At 31.6% G+C, this 17,720-nt stretch overlaps 1 protein-coding gene across 2 annotated transcripts in view; it reads right to left on the bottom strand.

The window, feature by feature from the left end:
• The window catches only part of Cert1 (ceramide transporter 1), a 110,267-nt gene that overhangs the window by 24,531 nt on the left and 68,016 nt on the right, over positions 1–17,720 (bottom strand). The window contains exons 7-11 of one of the 2 annotated variants that reach the window (XM_005328945.5): positions 14,748–14,905; positions 10,180–10,272; positions 4,914–5,000; positions 2,354–2,446; positions 1,760–1,837 (exon numbers count right to left, since the gene is read on the bottom strand). In XM_005328945.5, the coding sequence (XP_005329002.3) occupies positions 1,760–1,837; positions 2,354–2,446; positions 4,914–5,000; positions 10,180–10,272; positions 14,748–14,905 (509 nt within the window). The remainder of the gene's footprint in view (positions 1–1,759; positions 1,838–2,353; positions 2,447–4,913; positions 5,001–10,179; positions 10,273–14,747; positions 14,906–17,720) is intronic. The other variant, XM_013360194.4, reaches the window with a different exon arrangement.

Genomic DNA, 17,720 nt, shown 5'->3' with positions numbered 1-17,720 from the left:
TCCATGCTTGTATAATTATATCAAAATGGATTCTACTGTCATATAGAACTCTTTTTAAAGAGCCAATTTAAAAAAAAAAAGTAAGCTACAATTTGGTAAAGTCTTATTAACATATAGGCACCTGCACCTCAGCTAATAGCATTTAAAGGCTTTCAGCTGTTCTATGGAGCTACAGCTAGGGTCTGAGTTTGAGTTCTGAAGCCCAAATTCTGACTGGCTTACATTCTTCCCTTACTTTCATTACAATTTCCTTTATTTATATCCTATGCATTCCTACATTTCAAGGGAAAACTGTGACCAGTATTGATAGGTTTTGGTCTATGATTTTATTATTTTAATGCAAGGTGGGGTCAGCAGAATAAAACAGTCTCCTGGCATCTAGTTTTGTCATTGATTCACTGATTACAATGAGTCATTTTTTAAAAAGGCATACATAAATGAGTAGGGAAAAAAGAAATAGTATATCTGGTTGTGGATGATATCTAATCAAGAATTGCTACATCTTTTTCTCAAAGATGTTCAAGGCAAAAAAAAAAAAAGCTACAAAAGTCAGAAAAATGCATTTCACGTCTTCTTTTCTATTTCACAGTTAAGAATGAATACAAATTTTATTTGTATGTGGAAAATAATAAAGATTTAAACTATGATTTAAAAACATTTTAAAACACTTTTATTCTTATTTAAAAAATAATGTGTATACTGATTAGTTCAAAGAAATTATTATAATGACAACTTATTGAGCACTTACTATGTTCCAGGATCTAGCTAAATCACAAAAGTGAAGCACAGAAAAGTTAGGAGAACTTGCAAAAGCCCATGCATCTAACCAGGATTTAAAATGGCCATTTTAACTAGATAGCTCAGGTTCTTAACATTACAATATGCAATGTAATAAAATGCAATCACTATAAAAATATAAAATTAAATGATAAATATCTGAAGCAGGACTGGGGATGTAACTTAATGTAGAGTGCTTGCAGAGCACAGAGTTCAATCCCCAGGACGTACACAAAAAAACATAAATAAACAAATAAACAAACTAATGATGTCACTAAAAAAATATTCCTCTTATAGTAATTATGATTTTGAGTACAGAGACTACACACCCAGCTTCCTGTCTTAAATTCTTATGGAAGTTGGTTATTCGTTCATTTAGCATGACTAAATGATCAATGAACTTAAAGCCAATTTCCATAAATTTACCATATAAACAAATAATAATTCATAGTATCCACAGGTAATTTATAAAAGGAAAATATAATGTGTTCAATGGAGCTTAGCATTATAGTGGTAATGAGGCAATATTTAAAAAGTTATTCCTTGTTGAACATAAGGAGGAGATAATTTTAAGTTATATTAAAAGTTAGACTGCTAAAATCTGCTTTAATGCCACAACATATCCTGCAGCTCATATCCATGAAAGTTGTTGAATCCTGTCTGAAGAAACATATTTCATTAAAAAAAAAAATTCAGGTAACTTCTATTTGTTTCAATTCCATTTGAAAATCTTTTTGGAGTATCTTCAATAAGATAAAAAATTCCAAGCTATTAACAGTAGAGTATATAACGTAAAGGACACATGCAAGCCTGATAGAGAAATTATTTAGTGGATAAGGAAGGCCTTTTAATGCTTATTGTTACTATTTAAGATTAAAAAATCAAAACAAGTGCCCTGACCAAAAGATGTCTAGGAATAGGGCAAGCAGGTTGAAATACAGCACAGAAAGACTCAAGTCCACTCAATACATTCATACAGTACCTGGGAGCTGAATCTGTGAACATCGTCAGAGGCACTGACTAGATCAATGGAAGACATGGAGGAAGAGCGACTATAGGGCTACCAGAGACAGACAAAGAAAAAACCAAGTAATCAGAACAAAGGCACAACAGAGCTTTCAGTACCAACTTCCAAACACAAGATAAAGAAAGAGAAAACAAAGCACTATATGAAACAAGCACAGCAGCAAGTGCTGACTTCATGCACCTATTATGTATTATACTCGAAAATCATTCCAAAAAGAATGTAGTGCTTCCAATAATACCAAATAAGACAACTTAACCCCAAAGAAGAAAGAGATATATTAATATAATTGGTTATACTTCTGGTTAACTAATTACTCCCTGACAACCCCCTTGCTTTTTCCTCCAATAATAATAATAATTAATAACAACAATAACAACAGCAACAACATTGTGTTGAGAACAATATTTTTGATTTTATATGGAATTTAACACACACTACAAAAAAACTTACTAAATTCTTGGAAAGGCGAGAAAATCTATATTACAAGATAGTTCCATCAATAGTGAAGATTGTAAAATATACTTTAAGTAAACTCTGACATTACTTTACCTTTTGGACAAATCTATGAGTCCCCACAGAAGAAAAGGCATCTCCAGATGGTAATGATGTAGGCCAATGCAACCTGACCTTTTCACTCTGTGACTAAAAGAGCATATATTGTTAAGATATGATAGTTTTAAAGTGTACTTGCAGATTAAGAGGATACTATAACCTGGAACTATCAACATTTAATTGGTAAACATTTTAGTATTTAAAAATATTTGAATAACGAAATTTCTTCACAGACTTCAACAAGTCTTGCCCAATCCCAACACCGGCTTCAGATATCCCAATTTAGTCTCTTCTGACTGTAAAACTACATTAGAGAAGGATTAGCTCTTTGATTTTGCTCCTAGTTAGCCCCATTCTTCCCCTGCATAAGATTATCTATCATGAATCAATCTTAACATTGCTGCCAATTTTCTTCTATTCAAACTGTAGCCAAATTATTTCCATTATTCTACTTCATCAGGCCCAATGGCTCAGATGTCATTAGAACCAATATCATCATTTGCTTCAGTTATATTCTTAAGAGCACATCATATGATCTCTTTGCCTTCTTTCCATGAAAGCATTCTGTCTTCATCCCATCATCTTACTCCTATTAAGCTGAGATGACCTCCTTCCTTTTCTTCGGTTTATCGAGTTTCTTCTCACTATTCAACAAATATTTGCTAAAAGTAATATACTAAAACTATACTGTGCTATTGTGTTTGTGCTCATCTTTTAACTATAAAGACAGTGATTTCTAGTCAATGCTGTCTCAACATAACATCTCATTCCCTCACTCACCAATTTATTGTATACAACTTTCCCTATGTTAACAAGTAATGTAAACTCAAAAAAACGTGATGTGTCACTTGGAAAATACTTATGCAATGGCTGTGTTGTTAAAAAAAATGCAATATACATTGAGCACAAAGAGGGAGATGATTTGAACTGATGGAATTTATTTCATAGATTTTTTAAAGCCTACTACTGAAAAGTATTACCACATTGTAATTATTTTTGTCATATTGATGTACACATGGCTAGTAGACAAGGAAAATCAGGGTCTGTTCAATGGCTGTTTTCTTAACACCTGCCAGAATGAAAGAAGGGATAGAAGCAGATTTGATAGCCCCATTAATATTTCTTTTTCTAAAGCTTACAGAAGTTTACACTGATCCTCTTAAACCCAACTCTACTAATATACTGATATTGAATACAGTTGCATTTTAAAGCCAGAAAGGATGCTTTGAATCATCTTTTTTAGCTCCTTATTTCACATGTTAGAAAATCAAAGTCCAGAGAATTTGTTAAAACTCATAGTTACAAAGAGTCAGTGGTGAAACTGAGACCAAAATGTCTTGACTGTATAAGTTCACTACTCTTCCCCAAATAGCACCTTCTAGGGGGTTAAAAAAAAAAAAAAAGTCAAGGGAAACAAATGATGCTACTTCAGGTAAGTACGTTAGGCATTCAAAACACAATGATGCTATTTCAGGAACTACTTTAGGCATCCAAAAGTAAAGCCTACTTAGGATCTGAAAGTTCCGACTCAACTGAGTGCTGTGTAGCATTTTTGGGGGTGTAAAAAAATGAGTAGTAAGCTTTACAAAAAAATATGATTTAAAAATATAATGAAAATAAATATAAGAAACCAATAGGTGACTTACTTCAGGTGATTTACTCTTGGGTACTAGAATAGCAAATGGGCATAATAATCATGACTGCTTTAATAATGACAGGCAATGAATAAGCCAACATTTCATTTGTAGTATAAACTGATATACAAATGATTATTTGCAAGTCACAGTTTATTTATGCTTGCCCAAGAAGGCAAGAGGTTCTACCACAAGTAATATAGTTTAAAGATGGTGTGGAGTATGGGGAGGGGAAATAACTAAAATTGATCTTTAAATACCATCTAGTGGTAAAATGTGGAAACTACGTTGCTACACAATTGAAGCAAGTTATCAAATTAATCTTCAAACTAAAATTAAAGGATTTAAGAAATGCTTTCCTTCAATTTCCAAAGAGGAAGCTGGTTATAAATGCTAGCAATTCAATGATGATGATAAAACACTAAGTAAAAGGAAGAAAAACTAATGGTGAGGGTCTTAAAGGAAATAAAGGAGTTAATAATAAAAACTGAGTGCCAACATCGAAAAAGAACCACCTTAAAGTTTTAATTATCTTCCTCTTGAATTCTTATGGTACTTGAAGAGAAATTCAAAGAAACCTTTTGTTCACACTAAATACATGCTTGATATCATAAAGGTCAAAGAATGATTAAAATTGGAGACTTCAAGGGGAACAGGAAGAACATTTCCATTTAAATTCATGTTAATTATGTATACTTCCTTTAAACAATTGTATAGGTCTTCTCATCTTCTGCTTGGAAATTAATAGATAAAGGAACTGAGTTAAAGATTCTTCCACATTTATGACTTAATTTTGATAGTTGATTTTTTTAGGATATTAATATAGCTCACCATTTTCAAGTTCTATTAATATGAAATAATATACATCAAAGAATTCCTATAGTGTTTGAATTTCAGCTTAGAATTTTTAATAATAGATATACCTGTTCTTCTATTTTATCTTGTCTATCAAGAGCAGCTTCAACGGCATCAAAGAACTCTTCTTCATTAATCAGACTGTTTGGACCTTCCTGTTCAAATACACAGAAGAAAAAAAAATAACAAGTTAATTTAAAGAAGTGGAAAACACTGATAATCCTGGTATTAACTTTAGAGAAAAGTTGAAAACTGACCCAATAAACATTTATTGAATACACATTTAAGAACCAGTCAGTATACCATGTAAGATTATCACAAAGATAAGTAATACACTCTGTAAAATCCTATCAGTGTTAAAATTAACTCGCCCAACACTCATATTTACCATATACTGTTTTAAGTATTAATCTAGAGTAGGGGTTGGTGAACTATGGCCAATGGGTTGAATTTAATCTGCTACCTACTTTCATATGACCTGTTAGCTAAGAATTTCAATTTTACAAAGTTGGAAAAAAAGTAAAAGTAGTAACATTTCATAATATGTTAAAATTATGTTATCATGTTCATTTGTTAATGTAATTATTTTTGACTGCTTTTGTGTTGCAGTTATAAAGCTGAGTACTTGCAAGTGATAAGGGATATATAAAGATCCTCCTGCCAGTACTTCCCATGTATTTTAATAAGGTTCTTCCTAGTTGAAGGCAAATGTTTCAGAGAAAGAAAAGCTAAGTTGATGCTTGAAAGTCTCATTACATGACAGAATATGGTCATCAATCACCTGGGGAAACTTGTTACAATGAAAATTCTTAGACCCTCATGCTCAGATATTTACTTTCTGGGTCTTGGGTAGAGCCCAGGAAAATACACTTTAATGTCTCCCAAGTGATTCTGATACAAATAGAATCTCAGCTGTATCAGAAGATGAAAGTATAAAGAATAGCAGCAAAATGAAAACAAACAACGTATGTTTCTGCTATGATGAACCAAGTAAGTGGAATGTAAATAAAACAATAACTTCATTTTATGATAAAAGCAGAGCATGAGCAGGTAGGCTTGGGTCTAGGGTTCCCTAAAATTTAAACCAAACCACCAAAAAAGTAAAAAGGGGATACATGAAAATTGCTGGAATCTTCTCAGCTTAATAATCCTTAAGTTATAAGGCCTCTCCTTATAACTTAACCACATCAACTATCTTTAATTTCTTATTCAATACAACACATATACAGAACAATGTACATCTCAATGAATTATCAAAAAGTAAATGTTTCTCATCTAAGGACCAGCTAAGACACGAGGTCCTGAAAATAGATAGTAACGAATACTCTAGAGCCTTCTTCCTGTATAATTCAATCTATAGTGGATTCTGGTCCTTACGTAATCACATCAGTTTATCAGTTGGGATCTGCAGCTTTTAAAAAAATCCTATATTTTGGCATGCCAACAAGGAGGGGGTCGGATTCTGATTTGCTAAATTAAATGGTTTGTCCTGTAATAAAGGCAAATTCGATGAAGAACTAAAGTAGAACACAATTTTCCTTATTAAAAATGACTTTTAAAAGCTCAACATTTTAACTCATCATGCTTAGTAAGGGAAGCAGGTACTTATTGGTAAAACCATAGGACATCCCTTAGTCTTTATCTTAATTGCCCTCAGAAGCCACTTCTTATGTTAAGGATTCTACCTCTATAAATTCCTAATTAAGTTCTCCAGCTTTAAATTCCTAATTTTCCCCCTCTTCTTCTCTAAGCACTTTTCTTGGGCTCCTCAGAAGGCCTTCTGTGCCTTTAAATGTTGGTGCTCCTATAGTCCCATATAGATGATGTTCCTTGACATACCATGATGTTACACTGATAAACCCAATGTAAATTGAAAACATCATAAGTTAAAATGTATTTAATGCACCTAACTGTTCAAATATAATAGCTTATATGTAACTATATTAGTTGTTTATGCTTGTGGTTCCATGGCTGTTTGGGAGATAAAGTTCACTGCAGCTGCCCAGATGACAAAGTATCACATACTGGTAGTCCAGAAAAGATAAAAATTCAAAATAGTATTGCATTTGCACCATCATGAAATCTAAAAATTATAAGTTGAACCATCATGAGTTGAGGACTGTCTGCACTTGCTCTCCCACAGATTCTCACTCATTTCTAAAGCTTCAGTCATCATCTTACTTGTGAATTCATAGCCAGGCAATCCTTCTTTTAAGACACAGAGCTTTACAGCTACAAGATGTCTAAAATCAGCTCTTCTCCTTCCACACCAATCTGCAGAAATCACAGCCTAAACTTGGATTCTTCCTTTTTCTCTCATTTGATCACCACACCTTTCAATTCTACTTTTCAAATATCTAATTTGCCATTGTCTTTCCATTCTTACTACTTCTACTCTAGTTCTGGCTATCTTCAATTCTTATTTATAACTAGCTCTTATCATCAATCCATTTTTCTCACTGCAGAAAGCAAGAATGATTTTCCTAAACTGTGAATCTGAAAACTTCACTTAAAAACCATTGCCTCCGTATCTGATCTGATTCTTGAAAAAGTTTATGGTCAGTCTTATCATTCCCTCTTCTCAATTTGTAGCTGTTAACACCCCCCACAGAAATTCTTTCAGTTCCCTGGCAAAATGCTCTTACCTACAAATGTTTTCTTCCTTCCCAGCCTCTAAAGCAAATACTCTCTGGTGGCTATTCACCTGGTCAAAAGCCTATTTACTTGTTTCAGCTAAAGTGATATTTCCTTTGGAAAGCCAGACCCAATAACTTGTTGGGTTGAGAATGCTTCATAGCATAAATTATTACAACTGAATAACTTAGCCATTCTTTCCATTATACAATCAGGCCTTCTAGTAGGATTCTTATCTTCCTTTACCCTCTCTGCCTAGCATAGTGGTCTTAAGGAATGGATATAGTTGTAAAGCAATTTCTTAGGTTACAGATGACAGAAACATTTAAACTTTAATAATTACAGCATCAAGGAAGTCTAATAACTAAAATAAAGACAAAGTGTGATTTAGTGTCTAAAATCTATGCAAAACAATAAAAAATAGCTTGAAACTCCAAAAAGAAAAGGAAAGCATAAAAATAGTTCTAGTTTATTTAGTAATTATAATGTTTAATTTAGCATTAAAACTCACAGGGATTCGGGGCTGAGGTTGTGGCTTAGTAGTAGAATACTTGCCTAGCACGTGCAAGGCACTGGTTCGATTCTCAGCACCACATAAAAATAAATAAGTAAAATAAAGATATTGTGTCCAATTACAACTTAAAAAATATATTCACAGGGATTCAGTGAGAAAAAAAATTGGAGTACCCTTACCTATTTTCTTCATGAAATAAGGTATTATTTAACAAATACCAGTGGAATAAATATAAATTGTGTTATATCACAATTTCTAAAAGTCCAGATGTGTTAATATATTTTAAAGAGAATGTTTCTATTAAAATTAAATGTTTCTACTAAAATATAAATAATTAATTGAATGGAGAATGCCTTTCTAAGCATGATATCATATGTGAAGATATGTCTATCAAAAGACAGAGATTAATTATATGAAGGTTAAAACTTGCATATGGCAAAGCCAACAATAAAAAATGTTTTAAATCTACAAACATGATTTTTGGCTTTGTAATAAAACACATCAAATAACTAGGTCCCTTCTTCTCCCTCTATCCTCATCTTTTTTCCCTAAAAAAAAAAACCAAAAAACAAAAAACCTATATTGAAAGAAGGAGAAATAAACAAGTATACAATTTTATTTATATACTGCTGGTAGGCTGTAAGAAGTACCATATATAGTTAAAGTAAAAACATGGAATTTCTTGGATTATTTTTATTTTCTATAATCTTATAATGTGAAAAAATAATTAAGAAAGTTGATAGGTCTCCCAAAATTAAGCTAAAATGGTAAAACTGTCAACTTCAGAATAAAAATTGTCATCATAATGGTTTATTTTCGTAGTAATGTAGACTTATAAAACTTCAGTGGAGTTATTTAATTTTTTCACATTTGGTATGTTTGATAATAATTTTAAAATATTATAACTCAAATCTCATCTTTATAGAGTCCCACAGCTGGAATTCTATTCCAACATAAAAAAAATATTCAACCCGCAGAGACTCTTCTATTTCCAGAGTAAAATGGTGAGAAATTTTTCTTCTCAGAGTGCTCAACCACTGAGCTACATCTCAAGCCTTTTTCTTTTTTTTATTTTGTGACAGGTTTCACTAAGTTGGTGATGTTTGCCTAAAACTTGCAATCCTCCTGCCTGAGCTTATTGAGTTGCTAGGATTACATATGCTTGTTTTCTTAAATGTAAGCTAATCATTTATCATTGTATTTCTACCTTAGTGATACTCCTTGCCTTCTCATTTTTTTTTTTTTTGAGAGAGAGAGAGAGGAAGGGAGAGAGAGGGAAGGGGAAGAGAGAGAGAGAATATCTTTGTTTATGTCACCAATGTTTCTTACATGTTTTCTCTAAAGAAATATCATAGAAAAACAGCTTTAAGTGTGTGTGTATGTGTATATGGGGGGAGATTTCATTAATTGCTTGGCAAATAAAAGGAGAAAGAAGTTGATTTCAAATAAAAAGGTAATTAGAATAATTCATGCTCTGCAATGGATAAAGTCTCATGATATAGTACACACTAAATCTTCTGCCTGCAAATTGCTCAGCTTTTTCATTTAGAGGCTGCGTTTATTTATTTATTTTTAAAATGTGTAAGTGAATAACATTAAAAATGATCATACTCAAAGAAGAGATAAAAACTTGTCCTATAAAATGAAAAGGTTTAAGGACTGGGGATATAGCTCAGTTGATAGAGTGCCTGCCTCACATGTACAAGGTCCTGGGTTTGATCCCCAGCACCACACACACACACACACACACACACACACACACACACTAAAGTGAAAAGGTTTAATATTGAGCAATTTAAAGCCTATTTAACCCAATCTGTCCCATTGTTCCAGTTGCAGAACATCTATAAAAACTTAAATATAGTATATAATTATAGTGACATTAAGAATATAATTATATAACAGTCATTAATATATATGCTCTAAATTATGATTTACAGTCTATTTTAATGCATTTGTGTCAATTTGAAATATTCACAGAATTGAAAACTTGGGACCTAATGGGTTAAATAAATATCTATTTCAGAGAAAACTCTAGCATTTATATGCATTTAAATGAATTCTGAGAATAAATTATATATTTATAATACTTAAGAGTTACAAAGTATTATTTAAAACTTAAGTCACTTTTGTGATAGATATGACTTATGTGTTTCTCTTACTAAGACCAAAATATAAGTTCATACTTCATAATCTGGTCCTCCAAAGTGTGATTTTTTCTTAAGTTCTGCCATTGCATTTTTGTATGCTTCCTCTATTCTTCTTCTCTTTTCAATTTCCTACAGGAGAAAAAAAATATTATTTTCAGTGGGCATTTTAATTATACTGAAGTCGTTTAGGCTGATTTCCTCTGCATTTCAGTGAAATTTTGTAATTCAACAAAAAATAATTCCACTCCTGTGAAAAATAAGAATATTATTCCACCAAAGAAAATACTTTACTCTGGGCTACATATTTCAAACAAGCAACAATTTAAATCACTGCTAAGATTACCTTACAGGTAGGTTATGTATTCAATAATTAACTGTCGAAGAGTCTAAAGTATGTTAAAAAAAAAAAAAGAAAGAAAAGAAAAATCAGCACCAGAGAAATGCCTGTATTCCTATACTTTTTCTCAGTAAGCACTATATTTACTTTGGTATGAAGAAAAAAAAGCAAGCATAAAATAACTCAATAAGTGGAATAATGAATGTTTAAAAAAAGAGTCCAAAAAAGAAATTTCATTTATTTTCTCATGTAAGACTTCAGATACCTACTTTAGTCCTTTCCCTTCATAGACAGGGTCTACAGCTCTGAAGAGTTACAAGATAGTCAACACTTAAAATAACAAAGGCTGACTAAATCTCAAACTATTGCCACAACAATGGGGTACATGGATTTAAATATAATATAGTCCTGAATTCTAGCAAGTCTATAAAAAAAAATCAACCAACCAAGCATCCAACAAACAAACAAACAAAAAATAGTCTTTATTCCCACACAAGTACTTAATTGCTAAGTTAAGTTAAAAGTCTACACAAAATTCACAAGATGTTAACAAATAAATACCATGCCTGAACTAAAGCTAGTGTAAATCAATAGTTTGTCAGACCCCAAAATTTCAGTAAAAATTGTTGTGTACTCAAAAGAAAAGGAACTGATGCAAGAGAAGGTAAAATTAAAAACAGCAGCAGCAACAATAATGGCATACATACATACTCCTAAAATTCTAAACTGTTAGAAGAGCAACTAGAATTCTCATCTTACTGGTGGGAACACAAAGTTAATATAACTTTTTTAGAAAATGGTTTGTCAGTATCACTAAAGCTACACAAAAGGCCCATGAACCAACAAGTCTACTCTCAAAAATATGCCCAAGAGAAATGAGAATATATGTTTACCAAAAAATATGAGAATGCTTAGAACAGCTTTATTCATAATGGTCCCCAAATAAAAACAATTTAAATGTCAATCAACAGAAAAAATGGATAAATAAATTGAAGTCATATAATGTAATACTATACAGTAATAAAAATGGATAAACTACCACTAAATATAACAATATACAGGAATCTCATAGTCAATGTTGAGGAAAAAGGAAAGCTAGACACAAGAATATACTGTATGGCTTCATTTACACAATGGTCAAGAAAAGGCAAAACTAATCTATGATGAAACAAATTAGAACTATGGTTACTTTTTTTCCCCTACCAACTAAGCTATATCCCCAGCCCTTCAAGTAATATACTTAAGTTTGGTATCCTTCACTGTATGTATGCTTTACCTTAATTTTTAAAAATGGAACAAATAAGAATGTACGATATAGCAATAATATTAAGTAGAATTAGGAGAAAGTTAAAAAAAAAGTACATGAAATTATTATACCTGGTGAGTCTTAATAATGTAAACAAACTATCTTCAATGAACAGATTTTATAAAATTGGGCTGGGGTTGTGCTTAGCGGTAGAGCGTGTGCCTAGCACATGTGAGACCCTGGGTTCGATCCTCAGCACCACATAAAAACAAATAAGTAAAATAAAGAAAGGTATTTTGTTCAACTACAACTAAAAAATAAGTATTTAAAAAAATTAACTAAAATTGTTTTAACTTAGAATTTCTAGTATTTTTAGACATGAGTGGTTAAAAATTAAGTATACTTCTACAGTAGAAGGGATTTTATTATAGGCAACCATAAAAATTATCACCACCGAATAATATTAATATTTCATTAGCTAAAAGAATACTGGAACTGACATTGGAGATCTACATGAAAAGTATAATTTAAACTATTCTACTATTAAATAACTGTTATTATCATTATCATTACATATTTAACTGCTCTTCTTAGATTTTAAACTCTGTTATCATTGTATCTTCTTTGTGAATTCTATGAATTACCCTAAAAGACATTTATTAATAAACCACTATCTATATTCAAAAATTTTCAAATCTTTCTTATTTTGTGTGTATAGAATATAAAAAATCATTAATATGTGTATATGTTACATTCCATAAAGAAAACTAGAAAGTTCTTGAATAGGGAGTTGTTTATCAACAAATAAATACAAACTGTATATATGTATACATACACATAGTTGTACATATACATATATATGCACTCATATATACTGTGTATACACACACGCTCTCTTTTTCTTACATTCCTTGTAAAATATAACTGGGATCCTATTATTTTGATCTTGAAAAAAAATTATACTGAAAACAGCAAATAAAATTTAATACTGCATGTAAGAGAACAACTAAATATAGTAGTTTTCAGATTTCAATTAATACAGCCATGCTTTATGGCTCTTCTTTCCTTAAGACTGCTGCAAGGAGAAGCAGCAAAAATACCTCCCCCACCCAAAGATCCTTTGGTTTGTTCTTCATATTACTACTCAATAAAGAAAAAGAAAGGATAAGATTATCAACAATGAAGGCAATAAAAAGTCCACTTCCTTGTGTAACATGGCAAAATGAGAAACTTCAATGATGAAAAAGACATACTGCATAATGCAAAAGGTTTTAAGAAACTGTTTTAAATGAGTTATCTTTTGAGGCAGTGTGATTAGTATAGGTGACTAAAGAATATAACCCCTTAGTGAAAGATGAATAAAGAAACTTTAAGAGAAAGTTGTCAAAAGTTATAAATAAGTTAGTCTAAACAAACTGAATGATATTCTTGAACAACTGATACAATAAATGTAAGGAGTTGTCCTGTTTTCCAATGTATTATTTGTTCTGTGCAGAGGGGTAATTAAGTTTGATCCACATTGAATTGAAATCTCTGAAAATAGTCTGACTCCAGAATGATAATGAAATATTTATACAGTAGTCCCCCTTATCTGCAGTTTCACTTTCTGCAATTTTCAGTTATCTATGGTCAAAAGAAAGGGTGAGTACACTAGAATAAGATTTTAAATGAGAGGTAGAAAGACCCCATAAAAACATAACTTTTATTACAGTATATTGTTACAATTGTTTTATTTTATTATTGGCTATTTTTGTTAACCTCTTACTGTGCCTAATTTATAAATTAACTTTATCATAGATATGAATGTGTAAGAACAAAAATAACACAGCATATATAGGGTTTGATATGATCTGTGGTTTCATGGAAACCACTAGGGGTCTTAGGACACATACCATGCAGATAAGGGGGAATATGCTGCTAGTCAATTCATCTTTTCCCCTGCCCTGGGGTACTGGGGATCAAACCCCGGGCCTTTATGCAGACTAGGCAATCTACCACTAGATACTCCCCCAAGCCCTAGTCAATACATCTTACTCTCACCTGTACTTGAGAATTCTGAACAGTTCTCTTCTCTTCTAAAACATGAGAACCTTCTCAAACACATAGTGCTAGTCAAATCCTGTGGCCATTCTGCCATTACATCAGATGACATTGCTTTCCTTAGTGTCTTGCTCAAATTGAAAGACCTTCAAACACTGCAAACAATAAAACTTTCTGATGAATGATAAGATTCTGATTGCTGTCTAGCCTGGTATCCACAGCTGACATATCAGAACAGAGAAAAATCTCTTTAATTCTGTTATCTAATGACTTCGGACAAGTTTCTGGGCTTATTAGTTCCTTATTTTATAAGATAATGGTTTTGGACTACAACTTAGATTTTCTAAGATATGTTACAGTTCTTTAACATTTTATTACTTCACTAAAGTTGAATTATGAACAGAAGTTTCTCCTAAGCAAATCCAGTAAGCTATACTTCATGCTACAAACTATAGTTTCATATTCTAATATTATCATCAGTGCTGCTTATTAAACAAAGGTGTGAAAATGGGAACTAGGGCAAATATTTGAACAACACAGTGTATGCTAATAATATCACAATGACCCTTTGAAAAATACACACCTATGAATGTAAAGTAAATGTTTAACTGCATATTTAGCTAGCTCATATGTTTTAGTTAACTCATATAACTTGAATACAATTTCACATACCACACAAAAAGGTAAGTAATACTAAATGGTTCATTGCTTTTATTTCAAAGCATTACTAATACCATCATAAAACTTTTTATATTAAATCCAATGAAGAGAATATATTTTATAGTAGCTAAATATATAACAGATGAATCTTATTTAAGAAAATGAGTTTAAGAGTCCCTTAAAATATCAAAAGTAGTACCACCTGCTACTTCTATCAACCCAATGGACTCTTGCCTAAGAACTTAGTTTGGTTTAAATGTTCAATTGATATATAAAACTCAGATAAAATCTAATTTTTAAGAAATTAAGAACTAGTCTTACCTTATCCAGTCTCTTTTGCCAGCTGTCCTCACGCTTTACCATTAATTCAATACAATGAGAAAGTGTAGCAAGGATTCCAGCGGTGGTTGCTTTAAAAGTTATGGCTTCCCCTTTAAAGTCTATACCATTAATTCCTTTTGGTGTTACATGTGGAAATACTGAAAAAGAAAGTTATTCACTGAAAATCTTTCAAATGAAGAAATAACTCATCAGAATTTAAGATTAGAAAATATTTATAAAACTAGCAAATCTGAGCAGGTTTTTGAATTATAGTTTTTCTCCTGTTGACCAATATTTAAAAATATCCTATCCATACTCTATGAGCAAAGGTTTATGACAACATATGCACTTTCAAGTTCTTTTTTTTTTTTTAGATTCTACTTCCTGAAATATATTTGCTGTGCTGCACCCAGTGAATCAGGTGGTAGGAGGAGTAATACTTAAATAATAACATTCTGACAGCTTAGAAAGGGACCTAATTATGCTAAGAAGTACCTTACATTTTAAGAAATCTGGGATTTAAAAAATATCTGAAGATATACTTTACTATAAAGTAATATAACTTAAGAAAATATTCAAATTAAGTCTAGGACCAATTAATATGTTAAATACTTTTTATGTTTTATAATATAATTATAAATGATTAGCCTTTGAATGAAATGAAAAATCTTAAAACTCACAGGATACAAGAGAGAATAATTTATTATTCTATAGCTAGTAAGAAAACATTCTGATAGAACCTTTTAAATGTCTTTAAAAACTCAGATGTAGATGATAGTAAAGGTACAATCTGTAAAAGGACAAAGTGATAAACAGTACTTCATCAAAATACAAAACTTCTGCTCTTGAGGATATTGTTTTAGAAAATGACAAGAAAAGCCACTGATTGGGGAAAAAAATCTCTGCATGGTATAGATTAATCAAGGTCATACCCAGAATATAACAAGTAACCTCAAAATACATCAACAAGTTGAGTAATAAACAACCAATCAAAAAAAAACTAGGCAAAAGATGTGAGTACACTTCACCAAAGGAGACAAAGATGGCAAAAAAGTACATGAAAAGATATTTAATAACATTACTAGGGAAATGCAAAATTAAAGCTACAATGAGATACCACTGCACATCTCTTAAAATGTGTGAAATTTAAAAAGACTCACCATACCAACTGTTGGTGGGGTGGTAGAAAACTGGAACTCTCATTAATGGCTGGTGAAAAACAGTTTGGCAGTTTTTTAAAAAAGTTAAACACACGTCTAACATGTGATTCAGTCATTCCACTCCTAAGTATTTACCCCAAATAAAAAAAAATATATGGCCATGCAAAGGTTTATATATGTAAGTTCATAGCAGTTTTATTTGTAATAGCCCAAATTTTAAACAACCCGAATGTCCACCAATGGATGAGTGGATAAATAAATTGTGGTATTGTGTTATACAATGGAACACTACTTAGCAATGAAAAGAAATCAACTACTGTTACATGCAACAACAATGATGAAAGAAACTAAGCAAAAAAAAATACATACCATATGAATCCACTTAAATAACTTCTAGAAAATGCAAACTAATCTACAATAACAGAAAATAGATCAGTGGTTGTTTGGGGTGGGGAGGGATGACAAAGTGGATGGAGGGCCAGGTGTGATGGCCCACATCTGTAATCCCAGTGGCTAGGGAGGCTGAAGTAGGAGGATCACAAGTTCAAAGCCATCCTCAGCAACTTAGTGAGACCCTATCTCAAAATAAAAATTTAAAAAGGGTTGGGATGTGGTTCAGTGATTAAGCACCCCTGGGGTTCAATCCCTAGTAGAAAAAAGAAAGAAAAAAGAAAAAGAAAACAAAGAAAGTGGATGGAGAAAATTTATAAGGGCAACAGATCATTAGAACTTCTTTGTTTTCCATCACTCTTACCAAGATTGCTGTTTTATTACAAATTATTCTTTTCTCTAATTATTAACTTAGAAATTCAAAGACATCCGTGTAAGAGAATGTATGCAACTATAAGAATGGGTTCTTACTGCTAAACATTTGCTAACTCATATACATGAATCAATATAAGATGAAAAGGCATGGTGAAATGTCTTTGAAAACATCTTAAAACAGCACTTACTACTACCGAAAGCAGCCACCTCAAGTCCTTTTCAGAATGATACAGAAAGTATGTAACAGATGTTTAAAGTTTTTTAAAAAACTGAAAATAAGGATCTTACACAATAAGACCTCTGAAATACACTTTTCTTATGTAAGGAAACATTTCTCATATTAGGAAATGAAAGTCACAAAGACAAGACATCATTGTAATTTGCCATCCAATAGGTTGCTCTAAATTTGGTGCTTTGATCTTTGCTCCAGGTTTCTTACACCTTACAATGTACAACTGTATTAATCTCAAAGGAAAAATTTAAGCAAAACCTCCAAGTACTTGAAAATTTTTCATTAGTTTGCTTATCTGAATGTCTCCACTGAAGACAAGAGGAAAACATTCTTTAAGAGACAAGGTGATGTGCCTGAATTTCCTCTGGGAAAATGATACCAGGCAGTAAGAGAACATATACAGTTTGTAACTATGTGCATGCTGGGAAGAAATGGAAGAAATTACAAAACAACCTATTAATCTAGATTCGTAAGTACTTAGGCTCCTAAGATTATCATTCAGATCTATAGTTCTTCCAGTTGAATTCTGACCTTACACATTCGTGCACTCAGAAAATAAAGGAACTCGTAAGATAACACCAACATGTCAGAACTAAAAATATATCTGACAGAAGCTGAAAGATTTAGAATCCCTTCATTTCACTAAGACTCTTATGCTCTATTTTATTTATTTACTTTTACCATGCTATATTTTGTTTTCATCTATCTAAAAACCAATGGATAGTCAGAAAAATACAACATAATTAATGCCAATTAATCGAGTTGGTGGCTCTAGAAGATCTATAAAATGTAATGGTAACAATTTTACAGACTGGC

Source organism: Ictidomys tridecemlineatus, chromosome 1, assembly GCF_052094955.1.
Source record: "Ictidomys tridecemlineatus isolate mIctTri1 chromosome 1, mIctTri1.hap1, whole genome shotgun sequence".
NCBI classification, from domain to species: domain Eukaryota; kingdom Metazoa; phylum Chordata; class Mammalia; order Rodentia; family Sciuridae; genus Ictidomys; species Ictidomys tridecemlineatus.
Note: the sequence above shows the minus strand (reverse complement) of the source record. Positions and strands in the feature narration are given on the sequence as shown.